This window comes from Hipposideros armiger, unplaced genomic scaffold, assembly GCF_001890085.2.
Source record: "Hipposideros armiger isolate ML-2016 unplaced genomic scaffold, ASM189008v1 scaffold_25, whole genome shotgun sequence".
Lineage (NCBI taxonomy): Eukaryota > Metazoa > Chordata > Mammalia > Chiroptera > Hipposideridae > Hipposideros > Hipposideros armiger.
In genome coordinates this window covers 5,043,456-5,057,681 of record NW_017731375.1, presented here as the reverse complement: position 1 = coordinate 5,057,681, position 14,226 = coordinate 5,043,456, and the positions used below count along the sequence as shown (strand labels likewise).

The following is a 14,226-nucleotide window of genomic DNA, read 5'->3' as shown; positions in this document are numbered from 1 at the left end:
CCCCACACCCGCTCCACCTGTTCAGCACAGCCCCCCGCCCCACTATCCAAGTTGGACATGGGGGTGAGGAGGGGCCCTGCAGAGAGAAGGGGACGCAGGCGTGATCCAACACAGAGCTCCTGCCAGTAACTGGAGCACCAGAGGAAGCGACTGCGTGAACTCACCAATAGGCACACCCAGGAAAGGGGGGGTGCGCACTGAGAAGCAGCCTCAGTGGAGGCTCAGAGCCCCTGGCACGTGGGTCCACCCCACCGCACCCCCACCCCTGCCCTAATTTGTTACATGCAGCTCTCTCGCCCATTCCAAAGTAATAAAATCTTCCTGAAATGCTAGAACCGTGAGGCCCGGCGCTGACGAGCCCGCCAGGTTCTGGAGGCTCTGCCGCTCACACTGAAAACGCCTGGCGATTATTAAAACCCTGCTGCAGCCCAGCCCTGGGCCTGCTGCTTCCCTTTTCTCAGACATCAGGTACACGCAGGCCAGGAGCCCCAGGGCCCCCCGAGGGGTGTCCCACCACTGAGTCGCCAGAGCTGTACATCCACTGGGATAGATCAGGGCCCTGCATTCTCCCCAAAGTCGCAGCCTTGGTTACCTCGGCCTGGTGGGAGCGGGAGCAGAGACAGAGAAGAAGGGGGCAAAAGGAAGAGATGACAGTGGGGACATGGACACACACACACACACACACACACACACACACACACACACACACTCCGCAGGCCTGTTTTCCATTTGGGGCTGACAAGGCTTTGGGTACACTGTTCCAGCTCCCCAGAGCTGCCAGGAGGGACCCGCCCAAGTTCCCCGGAATCCAGAACATCACTCACCTTCCCCACGAGCTTGCCTTTCCGGTTCATGCACAGGTAGAATTCTGTCTCCTTCCCCTTGATCCGGACTTGACTACCGAAGGTGTCTGTCTCCACTAGGAGCTGGGCTTCGAAAGGCAGAAAGAAGACAAGACATTCTTTTTTTTTACCAGGGCAAGGGCTTGACCTAAAGACTCGGCGACATGATTCCAGACCCTGTCCCTGGAGCCCCACTGCCCCAAAATCAGGCATGGGGGAGGCCTCTGCAGGTCCTATTAGAGTGCTCTGCCCCCCAGGCAGGGAGAGGAAAGCTGTTGCCACCTGTTCCCCACCCTAGGCCTCTCTGGACTCCACTTGGGACCCAGATGACGCCAGTCCGAGGAGAGTCCTGCCCCTTGTGGCTAAATAGCAGTGTGTCCCTCTCCTCACGTCATCACCCACCTTCCCCAGCCCCTTAGCTCCATTCCCCAAAGCAGGACAGACAGCCAGACAGATAACCTCAGAGAACTGACAGTCTCTGGAATAAGGGACAGAGACATATGCAGGTGAGGTCAGACAGACACATACATGCTCATGCACGCATGCAAACACACACACACACACACACACACACACACACACAGCCTGCCTTGGGGGACATCCACTTCCTCCAAAATTTAGGTCAGAGGCAAATGTTTGCAAACCCTGCTAATGCCCCCTCCCCGCAAAGGTGTGGACCTTTGCCACTTGAAGTGGGGAAGGCCCTGGGAGGGGAGGCTCAGGCCCCTGGGGAAGGTGGCCATCTTCAGGATATTTCACTTTCCTCAATCAAGGTCACCAAGGCTGAAAGGTATCTAACTCTCAGGATCCCGGAAGTCCCAGTAAGGACCCAATATCCCCTGGTCCCGGAGAGGAAAGCTCACACTAAACCATCCATCATCCCTCAGGATGGGGGTGTCTCGAGCTGATCTCCCAAAGCCCTGACTGAACAAAGACAGCACATGATCGAAGGTGACTGCCCTGGATTAGGCGTGCTGTGCCCAGACCCCTCCCTGTCCCTCTCCCAGTCCACATTCTCTCCCCCGTGGTACTGTGTGACTTCGGTAGGCCACGTGCCCTCTCTGAGCTCGCTCTGCTCTCTGGTCTTGAACCCCCACCCGGTCTACCCCGCTCCCCTCCCCTGCCTTCTCTGACTATGACCCCCCCCCATTCTCACCCGCCCATCCCTGACCCTTTGCTTCCCAGCACCTGCCCCTCCTTCCCCCACAAAATTTTAATTTCAGTGACAAGGGACTAGCTTCTCCATAACAAAAATCATAGCCCTAAATACAGTATCCTTGGAGCCACAAAGAGCGGACCTCAGTGCCCCTAAAATACACTAGGTATGATTTTAATAAAAAAAAATTTAAAATATATACCCTGGTGCCCTGCTGTGAAAATTAAAACCATCTGGAATGCAGGATTTCCAATAATTAATCTAGCCCTCCTTTGACACCACTACTAATTAAAATATGATACCCCACCTTTCCAAGGAAAAAAAGAAGAATTTACATAAAATTTAAAGATCTAACAAGAATTCCGTAATTCTAGAAACGAGGGGGAGGGAACATTCTTCTCCCCACCTTCCCCCATCCCTAGTAAACACTGAGTCAAGAATATTAACCAACGCTGAGATGGGGGGTTACAAGCCCTCCCTCCTCCCTGCCCCCCTCAATTCAAACGCCTTAGAACTCTCCCTGGTAGCTCAGTCCCTGGGACCCCAGGGCCAAACACCCCAGCAGCTCTGGGATTCGTTCTCTGCCTCCCCTCACCGCCCAGGCCCCACTGGGATGGAAGGCCAGGAGCTTCTGAAGAAGGCAGCCTGTGGCAGGGAAAGCTAAGAGCTCTGGAGCACCCGGATCTGGGGCTGAACCCCTAGCCCCACTTGCTAACTGTATGACCTTGGACCTCAGTTTCCTCACCTGTAAAATGCGGGTCATCATCCATAAACTAATAGTTATTATTTTAAAAGTCAGATGTATGTAAAAGGGCAGAGGTGGAGCAGAACTTACCTCGCTCGCCGAGGCATGCCCGCTGACCTGAACTTCCTCAGCACCCTATACCTCAGAAAAGGCCTTGGCCTGGGACTTCTGGGGTCTGATGCCATTTCTGGCATTGCCACCCTGGGCTGTATGACCTCCACACCCCCCTGTGAGCCTCAGTTTCCTTACCTATGCAAGGGGGTGCGGGTGCAACCCTATTCTGATTCTAAGATTGGGGGCAGGGTCTAGGACAGGGATGGGAATGGGAGATTGTAGGAAGGAGGTGAGGCCACAGGCCTGGGGCCCAGGCAACCCCAAGTGACTCCAAGGAGGACACTGCTCTGTCTGCCCCTCTCCAGCACATGCCCAAGTCTCTGTCCTCAGAACAGCTCCTACTACGCACCTGATCTGGTTCCCATGTGAGCCCACTGAAGTCACACATCCCCACAGCCTTGGGTGTCTTTGTCCCCATTGCACAGTGTAGGAAAGTGAGGTTCAGAGAAGCAACATGGCAGGGGCGCCTGACATCAGGTCTGCCTGCTTCTTTCTGCTGGGGCCTGAGCTGCGGGGGAGGACCCCCAGCTCCAGGGAGACATGCCTCAGAGCACAACCCTGCACAACTCGTCAGCCACAGCCCACCTCAGGGAGCCCTGGCCTTGGCCTGAGCCATCCGAAGGGCCTGGGGCTGGCCTGCACCTCCACCCCCGCAAGCCTAGCCACCCCCACTCCAGCGTGGGGAAGGTCTGCGCCGGCTGCTGTGCAGGGGAGCCAGAAGTCTGCTCTCCCCCGACCGCAGCAAGCCATGGAGTGACCTAGACTCCGCTCAGTGCATGACATAATGAGGATGGAGCCGGGCCAGAATTATGTCAAGTCTTTGGGGAGTAATAGCAGCAGCAGTTCTCAGAAAGAGAGGGAAAGAGAGAGAAAGAGAGAGAGGGACAGAGAGAGACAGAGAGAGACAGAGAGGCCCCGCCCACCCAGACTCCCCCTGGAGCCTGCCTGGTCTCTGGCATCTTGCTGCCCCCACTCCATGACCCATCACCAAGATGTAGCTCAGAGCTGGACACCTCGTCCCTGCTCAGTTGTACTCTCGAGGCCTGTGCCAGGCCCGGCAGGAGGAGGTGATGGCATTATCACGCTCCACTCAGCAGACTTCCACCCCAACCTGGCGTCCCCCACTCCAGTCTTCACAATTCAACAGCCTCCTACCTTGGTCACTCTTGCCCCTCTACACATCAGCCAGAGAGATCCTTTAAAAACATAAAATGAATTACCTCTCTTCCCTGCTGAAAGCCTTCTAGGGGCCTCCAACCCACTAAAATTCCAGCCTTTTTATGGGGGCCTATAAGAGGCACGCGATCTGCTGCCTGCTGACCGTCCCCACCTCCCGCCCTCACCCACGGCTCTCCAGCCCACCAGCCTCCTTGCTGCTCCTCTCTTACACACCAAGTACACTCGTGCCGCAGGGCCTTTGCACTTGCCATTCCCTTTCCCTAGAGATTGCTTTGCCCAGAGCTTCCCCTAGTGGCCTCTTATCTCCTAGGTTGCCATTCAAATGTCACCTCCTCGGAGAAGCCCTTCCTGGCCACACTGTCCAATGCCACACCAGCCTCCCCCATCTAGCACTACCCATCCATCATCCCATGCTCCACTGTCCTCAGAGCTCTTCTCCAAACTGGCTTCTTTGCTGCCTATTTTATTGTCTGTCTCTATTCACCAGAAGTTAAGCCCCATGAGGCAGGGCCTGATCTGTCTTATTCACCGCTGGGATTTCCAGCACTAGCCCACACCTGACTCACCGTAAATGATCAATCGGTAAATTTTGCTAGCCTAAATGGCCTTGTTGGGGAGGTTTGAGTAATGCTACTTAAGACGTAAAGAAAGCAAGATTCCGGAATGTAAGGGGCTTGCCCAAAGGCACACAGTTGGTCAAAGCAGGGCAGAACTCTAAACCCAGTCTCTGATTCCACCATCAATGCCCTCAGCCACTCTGCTTCCCCTGGTGTCACTCCTGCCACTGTGTAGAGCTCTGAGCTCCCAGCCTCAGTCACACATTTTGACTCGCTGTGGCGCAAAGGGAAACGTCCTGTCCCTCTCTGGGCTGGGACTAGGAGGGCTCCAAGGCCTATTTCAGTTCTCCTCTAGGAAGTAAAAGTAACTTACGTTTATTTAGAGCCCATGATGAGCTGGGCTCTCTTCTAACTACCTTACATGCATTATCTCCCTTAATCCTTACCAATCCCATGAGGCCAGAACTATTATCATCCCCATTTTACAGGTGAGAAAACTGAGGCCCAAAGTCACACAGTGATGAAGTTAAGACTCATCATCGACACCATACCTGCCTAGGAAAGGCGGAGAGGACCTGTCCAAGGACAGTCTCCATCTCCCAACTGTTACACAGGAAACAAGCAGAGGTTTGCTCACAGGATAAATTGCATGACAGACTCCAAACTTCCTGGAGCTTCAACTTTCCTGTTTTAACATTCAGCATTTCCTCTGAGCTTTTAGAAGTCTTGGTCTTGGTCTGCCTACCCCACCCCTCCCTTCTCCCCTACACCAAGTCCTTTTCTGGGGAAATGAGTGAGCGAACACCAAAGGCAGGCAGGGAAGGTCTTTGCTTTGACTTGACTTTCTCGGGGCAGAGGTCGATGGGTGGAGAAGCCCACAGAGCCAAAGGTCGGGGCCCATCCCTCCCAGCTCCACATCCAAATGACCTTGATAGAGGACGGGGTCCCTAGGGTTGCTCTGAGGAAGATACCTTTGAGCTGATACTGGGAGATGGGAAGCCCTCAGGAGCACCCAAGGCTCAAACCACAGCCAGACAGAAACGGCTTCAGATCTGGTCAAGGGAAAGAAAGGCTATACGAGCCCGAGGAGGAGTGAGTGTAAAGTGGGGGACCCCACAACCCAGCTCCCACAGAGCCGGTCTCACCAGGCCCAGCACACAGCAGGAGCCCAGCACCTGCCTGTGGCTGAGGGCCAGGAACTCAAAGGACCCGGTTCCTTCTCTAGCATCCAGAGAGGAAAGCAGCAAAGGGAAAAGCGAGGGTGGAAGAAAAAGGAACTGGCAAGAAAGCCCCTTCTATAAAAAAATCTCATGCTATCTTTTTGTTTCCGCCTCTCTGTTTCTCTTAAATGCGTGGAGTAACAATGATCATTTTTAAAAATCACAGCTAATACTTATCTGAGCATTTACCCTCAGCCAGGCACTGTGCTCAAAGTCTGAACGTGGAATGTCTCACTAGCTCCTCACAACAACACTGTGAGGTAGGCACTATTGTGCCCATTTTACAGATGAAGAAACCAAGGCGCTGTGCAGTTAGGTTACTTGCCAGAATCACACAGTAGCGCCAGGATTTGAACACAGGCAGAGTAACTCCAGAGCTAGTCTGAGACAGACCAAGAGTCAGACAGAGGTAGGCAGGGTGGGACAGACATGTGGCAGGCCCGCGATGGCAGAAAACAGAGAAGTGACATTGACTGATGGATGGATTGGCTATTCCAGTGTGATTCCCTAACGGGGCCTCCCAGGGGGTGATCCAAGGCCTCACTTTGAAGACTTTGGTTTGAAGGGTAGGAAACCACAGGGAAAGATACAGAGAAGCAGCCAGACAGCCAGAGGGACACGTACAAAGAGACACACAGGGGACGGGACCCAGAGACAGGAAGCTGAGAACGAAAGCTGAAGAATGGGTTTTTTCCCCCATCCGCGGGGCAAACCCCCCAAGACCTGTGAGTGCTCTGGGGAAGCTAGGAGCCAGTGAGAGGCAGAGTCCCCCACACCTGAGCCCCGCGTGGGGTGGCCAGCAGCAGTGCTGACAGTGCTGCTGGCCACTGTCCAGCGAGTAAATGTCCCTCCACAAAGGCACTGGGAGGTCATACCGATTCAATACGCCCTTCATCCCCTCTGAAGGTGGACCAACCAGGTGGAGAGGGAGGGCGGGAGGTGGGGCTGTTTCAGCATCACCATGCACTCATGTTCTCTCTCTCTCTCTCTCTCTCTCCCTCTCTCTCTCTCTCTCTCTCTCACACACACACACACACACACACACACACACACACACGTTATGGCCTTTCTCCAAAACTGCCTGCAGTTCCCCTTCTCAAGTCCCCGAGGAGGTTGGCAGGCCACGTGGGCTTGCCGGAAAGGAAGAGGGGAAGAATCAATAGGATTGATCGGGTGCTATATTTAATCCTAGCTGTAGCTCTAGTGTGGCCACGTCTGCCGCAGAGTCAGTGAGGTGTGGGTGGCCACTCTTCACTGGGGACAGAAGTTGTGGGTCATGAGCACAGAGGCCAGGGGTTGAGACTGAGAAATAAATGTGCCTTCCCAGCTGGGAGAGCCCCTGGGGGACGCTGGGTCTGTTGCACAATAAGGGGCTGGCTGGCTGGGAGGGTGGAAGGGAAGACAGAGAGGAGGAGGGAGAGGAGGAGGGAGGGAGCCCTGTAGGACCCACAGTGCGCTGAGCACTTGCCCCAGGGGGTGCAATGCCGCCTGACCACACTCCCTGATGCGAACATGGGTCACTCATGCAACCTGAGTCACCCATGCGTCCTGGGTCACCCATGCGTCCTGGGTCACCCATGCGTCCTGGGTCACCTATGCGTCCTGGGTCATCTATGCATTCACTGGCTCAAAGCATACATTGAGCACTTGATTATGGTTGGCTCTGTGCACAGGAACACAGCAATGAACAAAACGAACAAAAGCCCCTACCCTCGAGGAGCCTGCATTATAGAACAGGAGAGACAGGAAGCAGATAACTAAACACATGATAGGATGTCAGAACAGCGGTGAATGCTGAGGAAGGGAAACACAGCTGTGAGGGGACAACTGAACAGAAGAGCTATCTGGAGAAGAGCATTCCCAGTGTGAGGGGACAGCTGGTGCAAGGGCCCTTCAGCGGGAACGCGCCTGGCGCGATCGGGGGACAGCAGGAAGGCCGCTGGCCTGGAGCAGCGTGAACAAGGGCAGGGCAGCGGAGTCTGAGGTTAAAGCAGCCGGCAGGGGCCAAGCCACCCCGACTTGGATGTCATTCTAAGCGACAGAAGCGCCTTTGGGAGCAGAGTGACGCAGTCTCACATTTGGGCTGCTTTATGGCGAATGGACTCTGGGGATCAGGCTCAGAGAGTAGGGTTCTCTGCTGCCTCAGCCACACCAGCCAGCCCCAAGGTGCCTGCTCCTTGCTCATGCTGCCCGCCAGCAGGTGCCAGAACGAGGGACCTGGAGACAAGAGGACTCCCACTCGCATCACTCGCTCAGGAGAAGCCCAGGCACACCCGCCATACTTTCCTGTGGGGGCCACATACGTTGGCCCCTGATTATGCTTTGAGATACCCCATTGTTATTTTAGTCATTCGTCCAGCAACCTTTAAGGCGGTGGTGGGGCTTGTACTGGACATGGGGACACACAGAAAGGTCACTGCTTTCATGCTCATATTCTTGGAGGGACAAGGCGGGGGGTGGGGGGTGGTCAGGAAGGCAGCCCAGCAGGGCAGACTGACTCCCCGTGACCCCTGACCCTGAGCAGCCAGCGGAGACACAGCTGGAATCACGGACTCACACACGCTGAGCTCTGAGAGTGCTAACTCCACACCCCGCACCCCACATGCCGGCCCCATTCATGGTAAAGAAACTCAGGCACGGGGAGAGAATGAAAATGGCCCACAGTCCCCAGGAAGTTAGGGGCCTACTAGGAAGGAGCGGGGCTCTGGCCAGGGAGCTCCTTGAGGGGTGGGACCGGGCGTGTCTTCCTCAGCGCTGTGCCCCCAGAGCTGAGTAACTCTGTGCCGAGTGAGCGAGGGACCCCAGCATGAACTAAGAGAAGACCAGGCCACACCCAACGAAAAGGCCCGAAGACTCTTCCTCACCTGGCCTGATACAGCAGCCAGAACATGGCCAGCCCGACCCTGCTTGCTTGGAATGGTGGAGAAGCCTCGTCTACCAGTAGCTGACATGACAGGGCCCACAGATAGGAGAGGGGTAGGGTCCCTTCTGGAAGACCCAGGAACCAGCTCCTGAGAAGGGGACAACTCCCCTCTGTCCCCATATGACAGTGACGCGTTCAGGTGGTTGTTACTACTATTCTTGTTTTAATAATCATAGCATCTTTGGCCTTAAGGGATTCTCTCATTTCAATGACCCCACTTCACAGAAGACGAAATGGGATAAGGCTAACTCAGGTCTGAGGGCTCTAGAGCTTGTAAGCGGCGGAGCTGAGATTCAAATCTCAACCAGCCCCTGAGCCTACATGCTCAACGCCTCGAAAAGGCCACCTCCCTGGCCAACACAGCCCTCCAGTGGCCTGTTCGGGGGCTGTCTGGGCACTGCCAGTCCTGGGAGTCAGCCTATTGCAAACCCGGTGTTTTTATATTTTCTTTCTTTTTAATCAAATCGAGGAGCCCTTTTTTCAAACGAAAGCAGGCAGGACTATGTAATCATAAGGCTTATAAAAGCGGAGTTGCCCCCCCACACCACCACCCCCAATGCCAGGGCCCCCACCCCTCCCTGAGTGCATGCTCAGCTGGCCCCAGGCTTCTAAGACAAGTGCTGTCACCCTCAGCACTGCTTCCTGCAGCCTGGAGGGGCTGCCACCTCCCGTCCTGGGCCTAAGGGCCTCAACCTCGGAGGCAGGTGGAGTGGGGCCTTCTCATCCTCCTTAGCAGATGAACACGGGCTTGCCCCAAGCTCTGAAGGCTGCTCAGTGGCCAAGCGGCCACTGGAACCCCGGCGTCCTGCCTCCTAGTCCAGTGTTGTTTCTTTGGGGTAGCAGCTGCCTGCAGGACAGAGGTGACCAGGACCAAGGGCTGGGAGGGGCGGGGCTGATGCAAGAATCCCAGGTGGCCAGGGTGGCCATGCCCCCTTTTCTCTGCCCCCTCTTCCCCCCCAGGTGTCCCACCACCTAAGCCCCAGCCCCCTGGCCAGCATACCGCTCCCTCCAGAGCCTAATCTGAAGCTAAGAAAGGCCCTCGTTCCTGGAGCAGCCCACCCTTAGGGCCCTCCGAGAGCTCCAGGAAAGCGTTAGGAGGCCACCAGGAGATCCTCGTGCACAACAGCCTGGTGTGGAAGCCCTGCTGACTGACGTCTAAGCAGATTTAAAGCAGGTTGAGAGCCTCTGGGCAGGGCAGCCAGACAAAGGTGGGCCTGCACCTCGTGCCCGCCCACAGGGCCTAGTGCCTCAGGATACCAGGGCATAGAAGATTCTCCGTGTTTTACAGACTTGAATCTGAGATTGCAAGTGTCTGTGGGGATTCCAGATTCCAGGCGTTTGTTTATACTTGGTGTTTGCTGAAGTTCCCAGACTGCACTCTGTATACGAATGCAAATCTCAGATGGCCTCACTCTACCAGCTCGACTGAGCCCTGAGGAGGGAGCGGGTTCTTGGACCCTCCTGAGCACCCTGACCAGGGACTTCTGGCCGCCCTTCCCCCACAGGCCACACAGGCCCCTAACGCAGCTTGGCCACATAAATCACCCTCCCAATAATATTTGTATTGATTATCTCGATTGGAAGCCTCAGTTGGCTCCATTGTCTCACTTGCTCTCCCAGGGCTCACAGATGGGGTCCTGTCCCCTGATCTGGGTTTCTAATGCGACATTTAAATGGAGCAGCCTCGGCACTAGCAAGGCCCCCATGCTGCCCTGGCTGTTGGGGGCACTGGAGGAGTGATAAACGTATTCCTTGAGAGAGAATTATTAAATCTAGAGCTCGTGGAGCTGGAGGAGAGGCCAAGATGGGCTAGTCCCTGGATACTATCATCAGGACCACCTGGGCGCCCAACAGGAAGGCAGGGCTCAGGCCCCACCCGGACCCACCTAAAAACATCGGAATTTTAACAAGCGCCCTTGGTGATCCCCACGCACGTTAGTGTTTAAGAAGCACTGCTCTAGTCTAACCCTGTATTGTCTGGGAGAGAAGCTGAGGCCCAGAGAAGGCAAGGCTTGCCTGAGGACACACAGCAGGTGAGAGCCCGAGTCCCTATCTCGCTCGGGCCGAGGAAGCAAGACGGCAAGTGGCTTCTAGAGTGAGGAGCCCGCCATTTGCCCGGGCTCCTCTCCCTCCCGAGACCCTGCCTCCTGTCTCAGGGTGTGGACAGATGGTTCAGACCAGAGTCTGACCCCCCTGTACGCTCTCAGCCTGGAGGGGCCAGCAAGAGGTACTCCCCAGGAGGGCACCTCCCTCCCATCCAGGCCAGCCAGCTGCCCCTTCCCTGGCAGCAACTGGACAGCAGATCCCAGGGAAAAGCACCACCTGGGTCTGCCCAGCACAGCCAGACGTCCGAGGGGGGGACACAGAGGGACAGAGGCCCCAGAGAGGCTGCCAGCAGAGGGCTGGGAGAGGTGGGATGAGGGGCAGAGAGCTGTGATCCAGGCAAGGAGGCAGAAAGGACAGAGATAGCGGGGAGCGGGGAGACAGAGAGAGACAGAAACAAAGCGGGGAGGATGAGAACCAGGAAGGAAGGAGGACAGAGAGACAGAGGCCCAGATGAAAGGAGAGGCAGCCAGACCGAGAAAGGAAGGCGGGAAAGATGGAAGAAGGGAAAGGGAGGCAGTCAAGAGCGATGGGGCAGGAGAAGGGAGGGCAGGCAGCTGGCCTGGGAAAGCGGGAGCCGGGGCGGCCCAGCCCTGCCCGGCCCGGCCCAGCCCCCAGTGACAGTGCAGCTGCCACACTCGGGCCCTACCATGAGGTCAGTCCTGCCCTGGGGCTGAGGGAAAATAAATGGTGTCCAAGATAAAAGGTCCAAGAAATTATTTGTCTTGTTGTCACGTCTTGACTGCAATGAGCAGGGGCCAGCGGGCAGGCGGGGCATCATCCCAGAAACGCCTAGGCTGGCAGGCTCACAGCGCACAGGCGGGCCCGGGCCCGAGCCGGGGCCACCCACAGCCCCAGCTGCCTCCAGCCGCCCTCCCCTGCCCCGGCTCAAGGCTGAGGCCTCAGATACCTCCCAGAACCTGGCCCGAGAAGGCAGGAATGATGGGGGCCTGGTCAGTATGTGCTCAGGCTCTCTCCCGAAATCCCCGCCAAGCTCTGGGAAGGCGAGTCCTATCTATTTGCTCACTACTCAGGGTCTTTGCAGGCTGGGGGTGTGAGGAGAGAAGTGATGGAGTGTATCACTCCTCCCAGCCCCTTTGCAGAGGCAGGTGATCTAGTTCCCAAACATCTCAGAGGAGGGGGCAATTCCAGGGTCAAGAGCAGGTCAAGGGGACCGTGGCCCAAGGTGCTGTCCCCATGCCTCACAGGTGCACAAGCTGAAGCCCCCAGTGTACACACACACGCGCGCACATGCACACATGAAAACACACTCACACCAGGCCAATTCCCACCACCACCACCACCACCACCACCATCCAAAAAGCGCTACCCAGAGGATCCCACCCCTCTGAGCGTCTGAACCTGGGTCTGGTGAAGGTATGCCATGGGGCACAGGCACCCGCTGTAGGCTGTCCCAAAGCAAGCCACTGACAGCCAGGACAACTGCCATTTATGGGGCACCACTTATCAGCAAAAGCCCTTTTGATTCGTGTTTCAGTCGATGCTCCCAACAAGGCTCTCAGGGAGGCACCACTGCATCCCCATTTCACGGAGGAGGAAACTGAGGCCCAGGAGTACGCGGACGGTGGGGGAGGGAGGGGCTGGCACCTACCATACTTGTCCCCGTCCTCGCCACGGGCACTGATCCTGCGGCCCAGGACCTGGATGTGCTTGCCGCTGGTCCGGCTGTAGAGCTGGTACAGCCGCAGCTGCTTACGGCTCACATCGTCCCGAGCCCGCGTCTGGTTCTCCACGTGGATGCGGAAGCTCACGTTGTCCTCGGCCGCCAGCACCTGCTCAGAGAATGGGGTGACAGTGAGCCCCCCTGAAAGTCCTGGGTCCTCGGAGGGCCAGAGCCACATTCCCAACAAAGATGCAGGGCCTCCTCTCTGCCGGCTCTGGGCCAGGCCTTACCACACACTCATAGCTGTCCCATTAACACCCCCATTTCACAGATGAAGCAACTGAGGCTCAGAGAGGTGAGGCAAGGTGCCCCAGGTGGCCCAGGCAGGAAACGACAAAGATAAGAATCAGGACATGGTCTATTTGACAACAAACTTGCTATGTTTCCACCACAGCCCCAAATTAAGGCGAACAGTGGACAGCAGAGTTTTTTTGTGTGACCTTGAGCACACGGTTTGCTCTGCCTCAGATTCCTTCCCAGTAAAATAGTAGAGCAGAGACCCTGCTCTGCCTACATCCCAGGGTGGCTATGAGGATAAAGTGAGCAAGTGGGGAGAAAAGTCCCCAAATTCATATGGAGATGGCAGTGGAATAGGGGAGGCTGTTTGAGTCCTTGGCGGGGAGGAGGAAGGCCTGGCAAGTCTCGCCCTGGAAACACATGGGCCAGAGTCTACTGTCACTTCTCCCCTGGGAGCTGATGCTTGGGGTGGGGTGGGGGGGTCCCCTCTCCATGCCCCAAGGGTCCTCATGCTGGCCCAAGCATTTGCCTACATCTCTGGCCCCTGTTGGAGAAGCCCTCACTTTGCTTCTCCCATCGAAATGTCTTGTATCCCTCAAGCTTTAGTTCATTCATGTCTGAGCACCTCATCTGGGACGGTAGCCTCTGGCTACCCCAACACGTATCTCTCCGTCTCCCTTCTCCGAGCACGGCCTCTCACCTGGACAACTCGCACCCACCTTCTCACTGGCCTCCCGTTTCCACTCCTGGCCCCCGGTTGTCTACCGTCCACCAAACCCAGTCACCTCGTGTGAGCCTCCCCTCTACACTCTCCAGGGCTTGCCGTCGTCACATTTAGATAAAGGTCCCCCCATCACAGCCTCAAGACCCTGCAGGGTGAGCCCCCAACTGCTTTTCCACCTTCATCCCTCCCACCAGGTACACTGGCTGCCTTATTATATCTCTGAGCATTTCAAACACAGAATGCACACCTGCCTCCGGGCCTTTGCACATGCTCTTTCCTCTGCTTCCATGCTCTTTCCCAGATTTTTACATTCTCTATTTTATTCGGGTCTCTGCTTAAGTGTCACATCCTGAGACAGGCCTTCCTTGACTACTTTTCGGAGGCAGGCCCCGCCTCTGTCACTTTCCATCTCTCAACCATGCTTTATTTTTCTTTCTAACATTTATCAACCTGGCTTTATCTGGTTTTTGTCTGTCTCCTTCTGGCTAGGCTGGCAGCACCGTGAAAGCTGGAGCTGTCTGTTTGTCATTTGCTGCTATGCCCCCTGCACGTAGCACAGTAGAAACACAAACATTTATTGAATGAATGAATGAATGAATAAACATAGAAAAGATCCAGTCATTCCATTTAGCATTAAATTAGGTTTTTCTGTGCCCTGCTAATTGTATGCTTGTCCCATCCCATCTTAACTAAAAAGCTAAACAATTCTTGAAGCCCAGACAGTGTCCTGAGTGGGATCCAC

General features: G+C 55.9%; 1 protein-coding gene across 1 annotated transcript in view; it reads right to left on the bottom strand.

The window, feature by feature from the left end:
* The window catches only part of FGF18 (fibroblast growth factor 18), a 32,775-nt gene that overhangs the window by 6,327 nt on the left and 12,222 nt on the right, over positions 1-14,226 (bottom strand). The window contains exons 3-4 of the mRNA XM_019635942.1: positions 12,452-12,632; positions 825-931 (exon numbers count right to left, since the gene is read on the bottom strand). Coding sequence (XP_019491487.1) covers positions 825-931; positions 12,452-12,632 — 288 coding nt within the window. The remainder of the gene's footprint in view (positions 1-824; positions 932-12,451; positions 12,633-14,226) is intronic.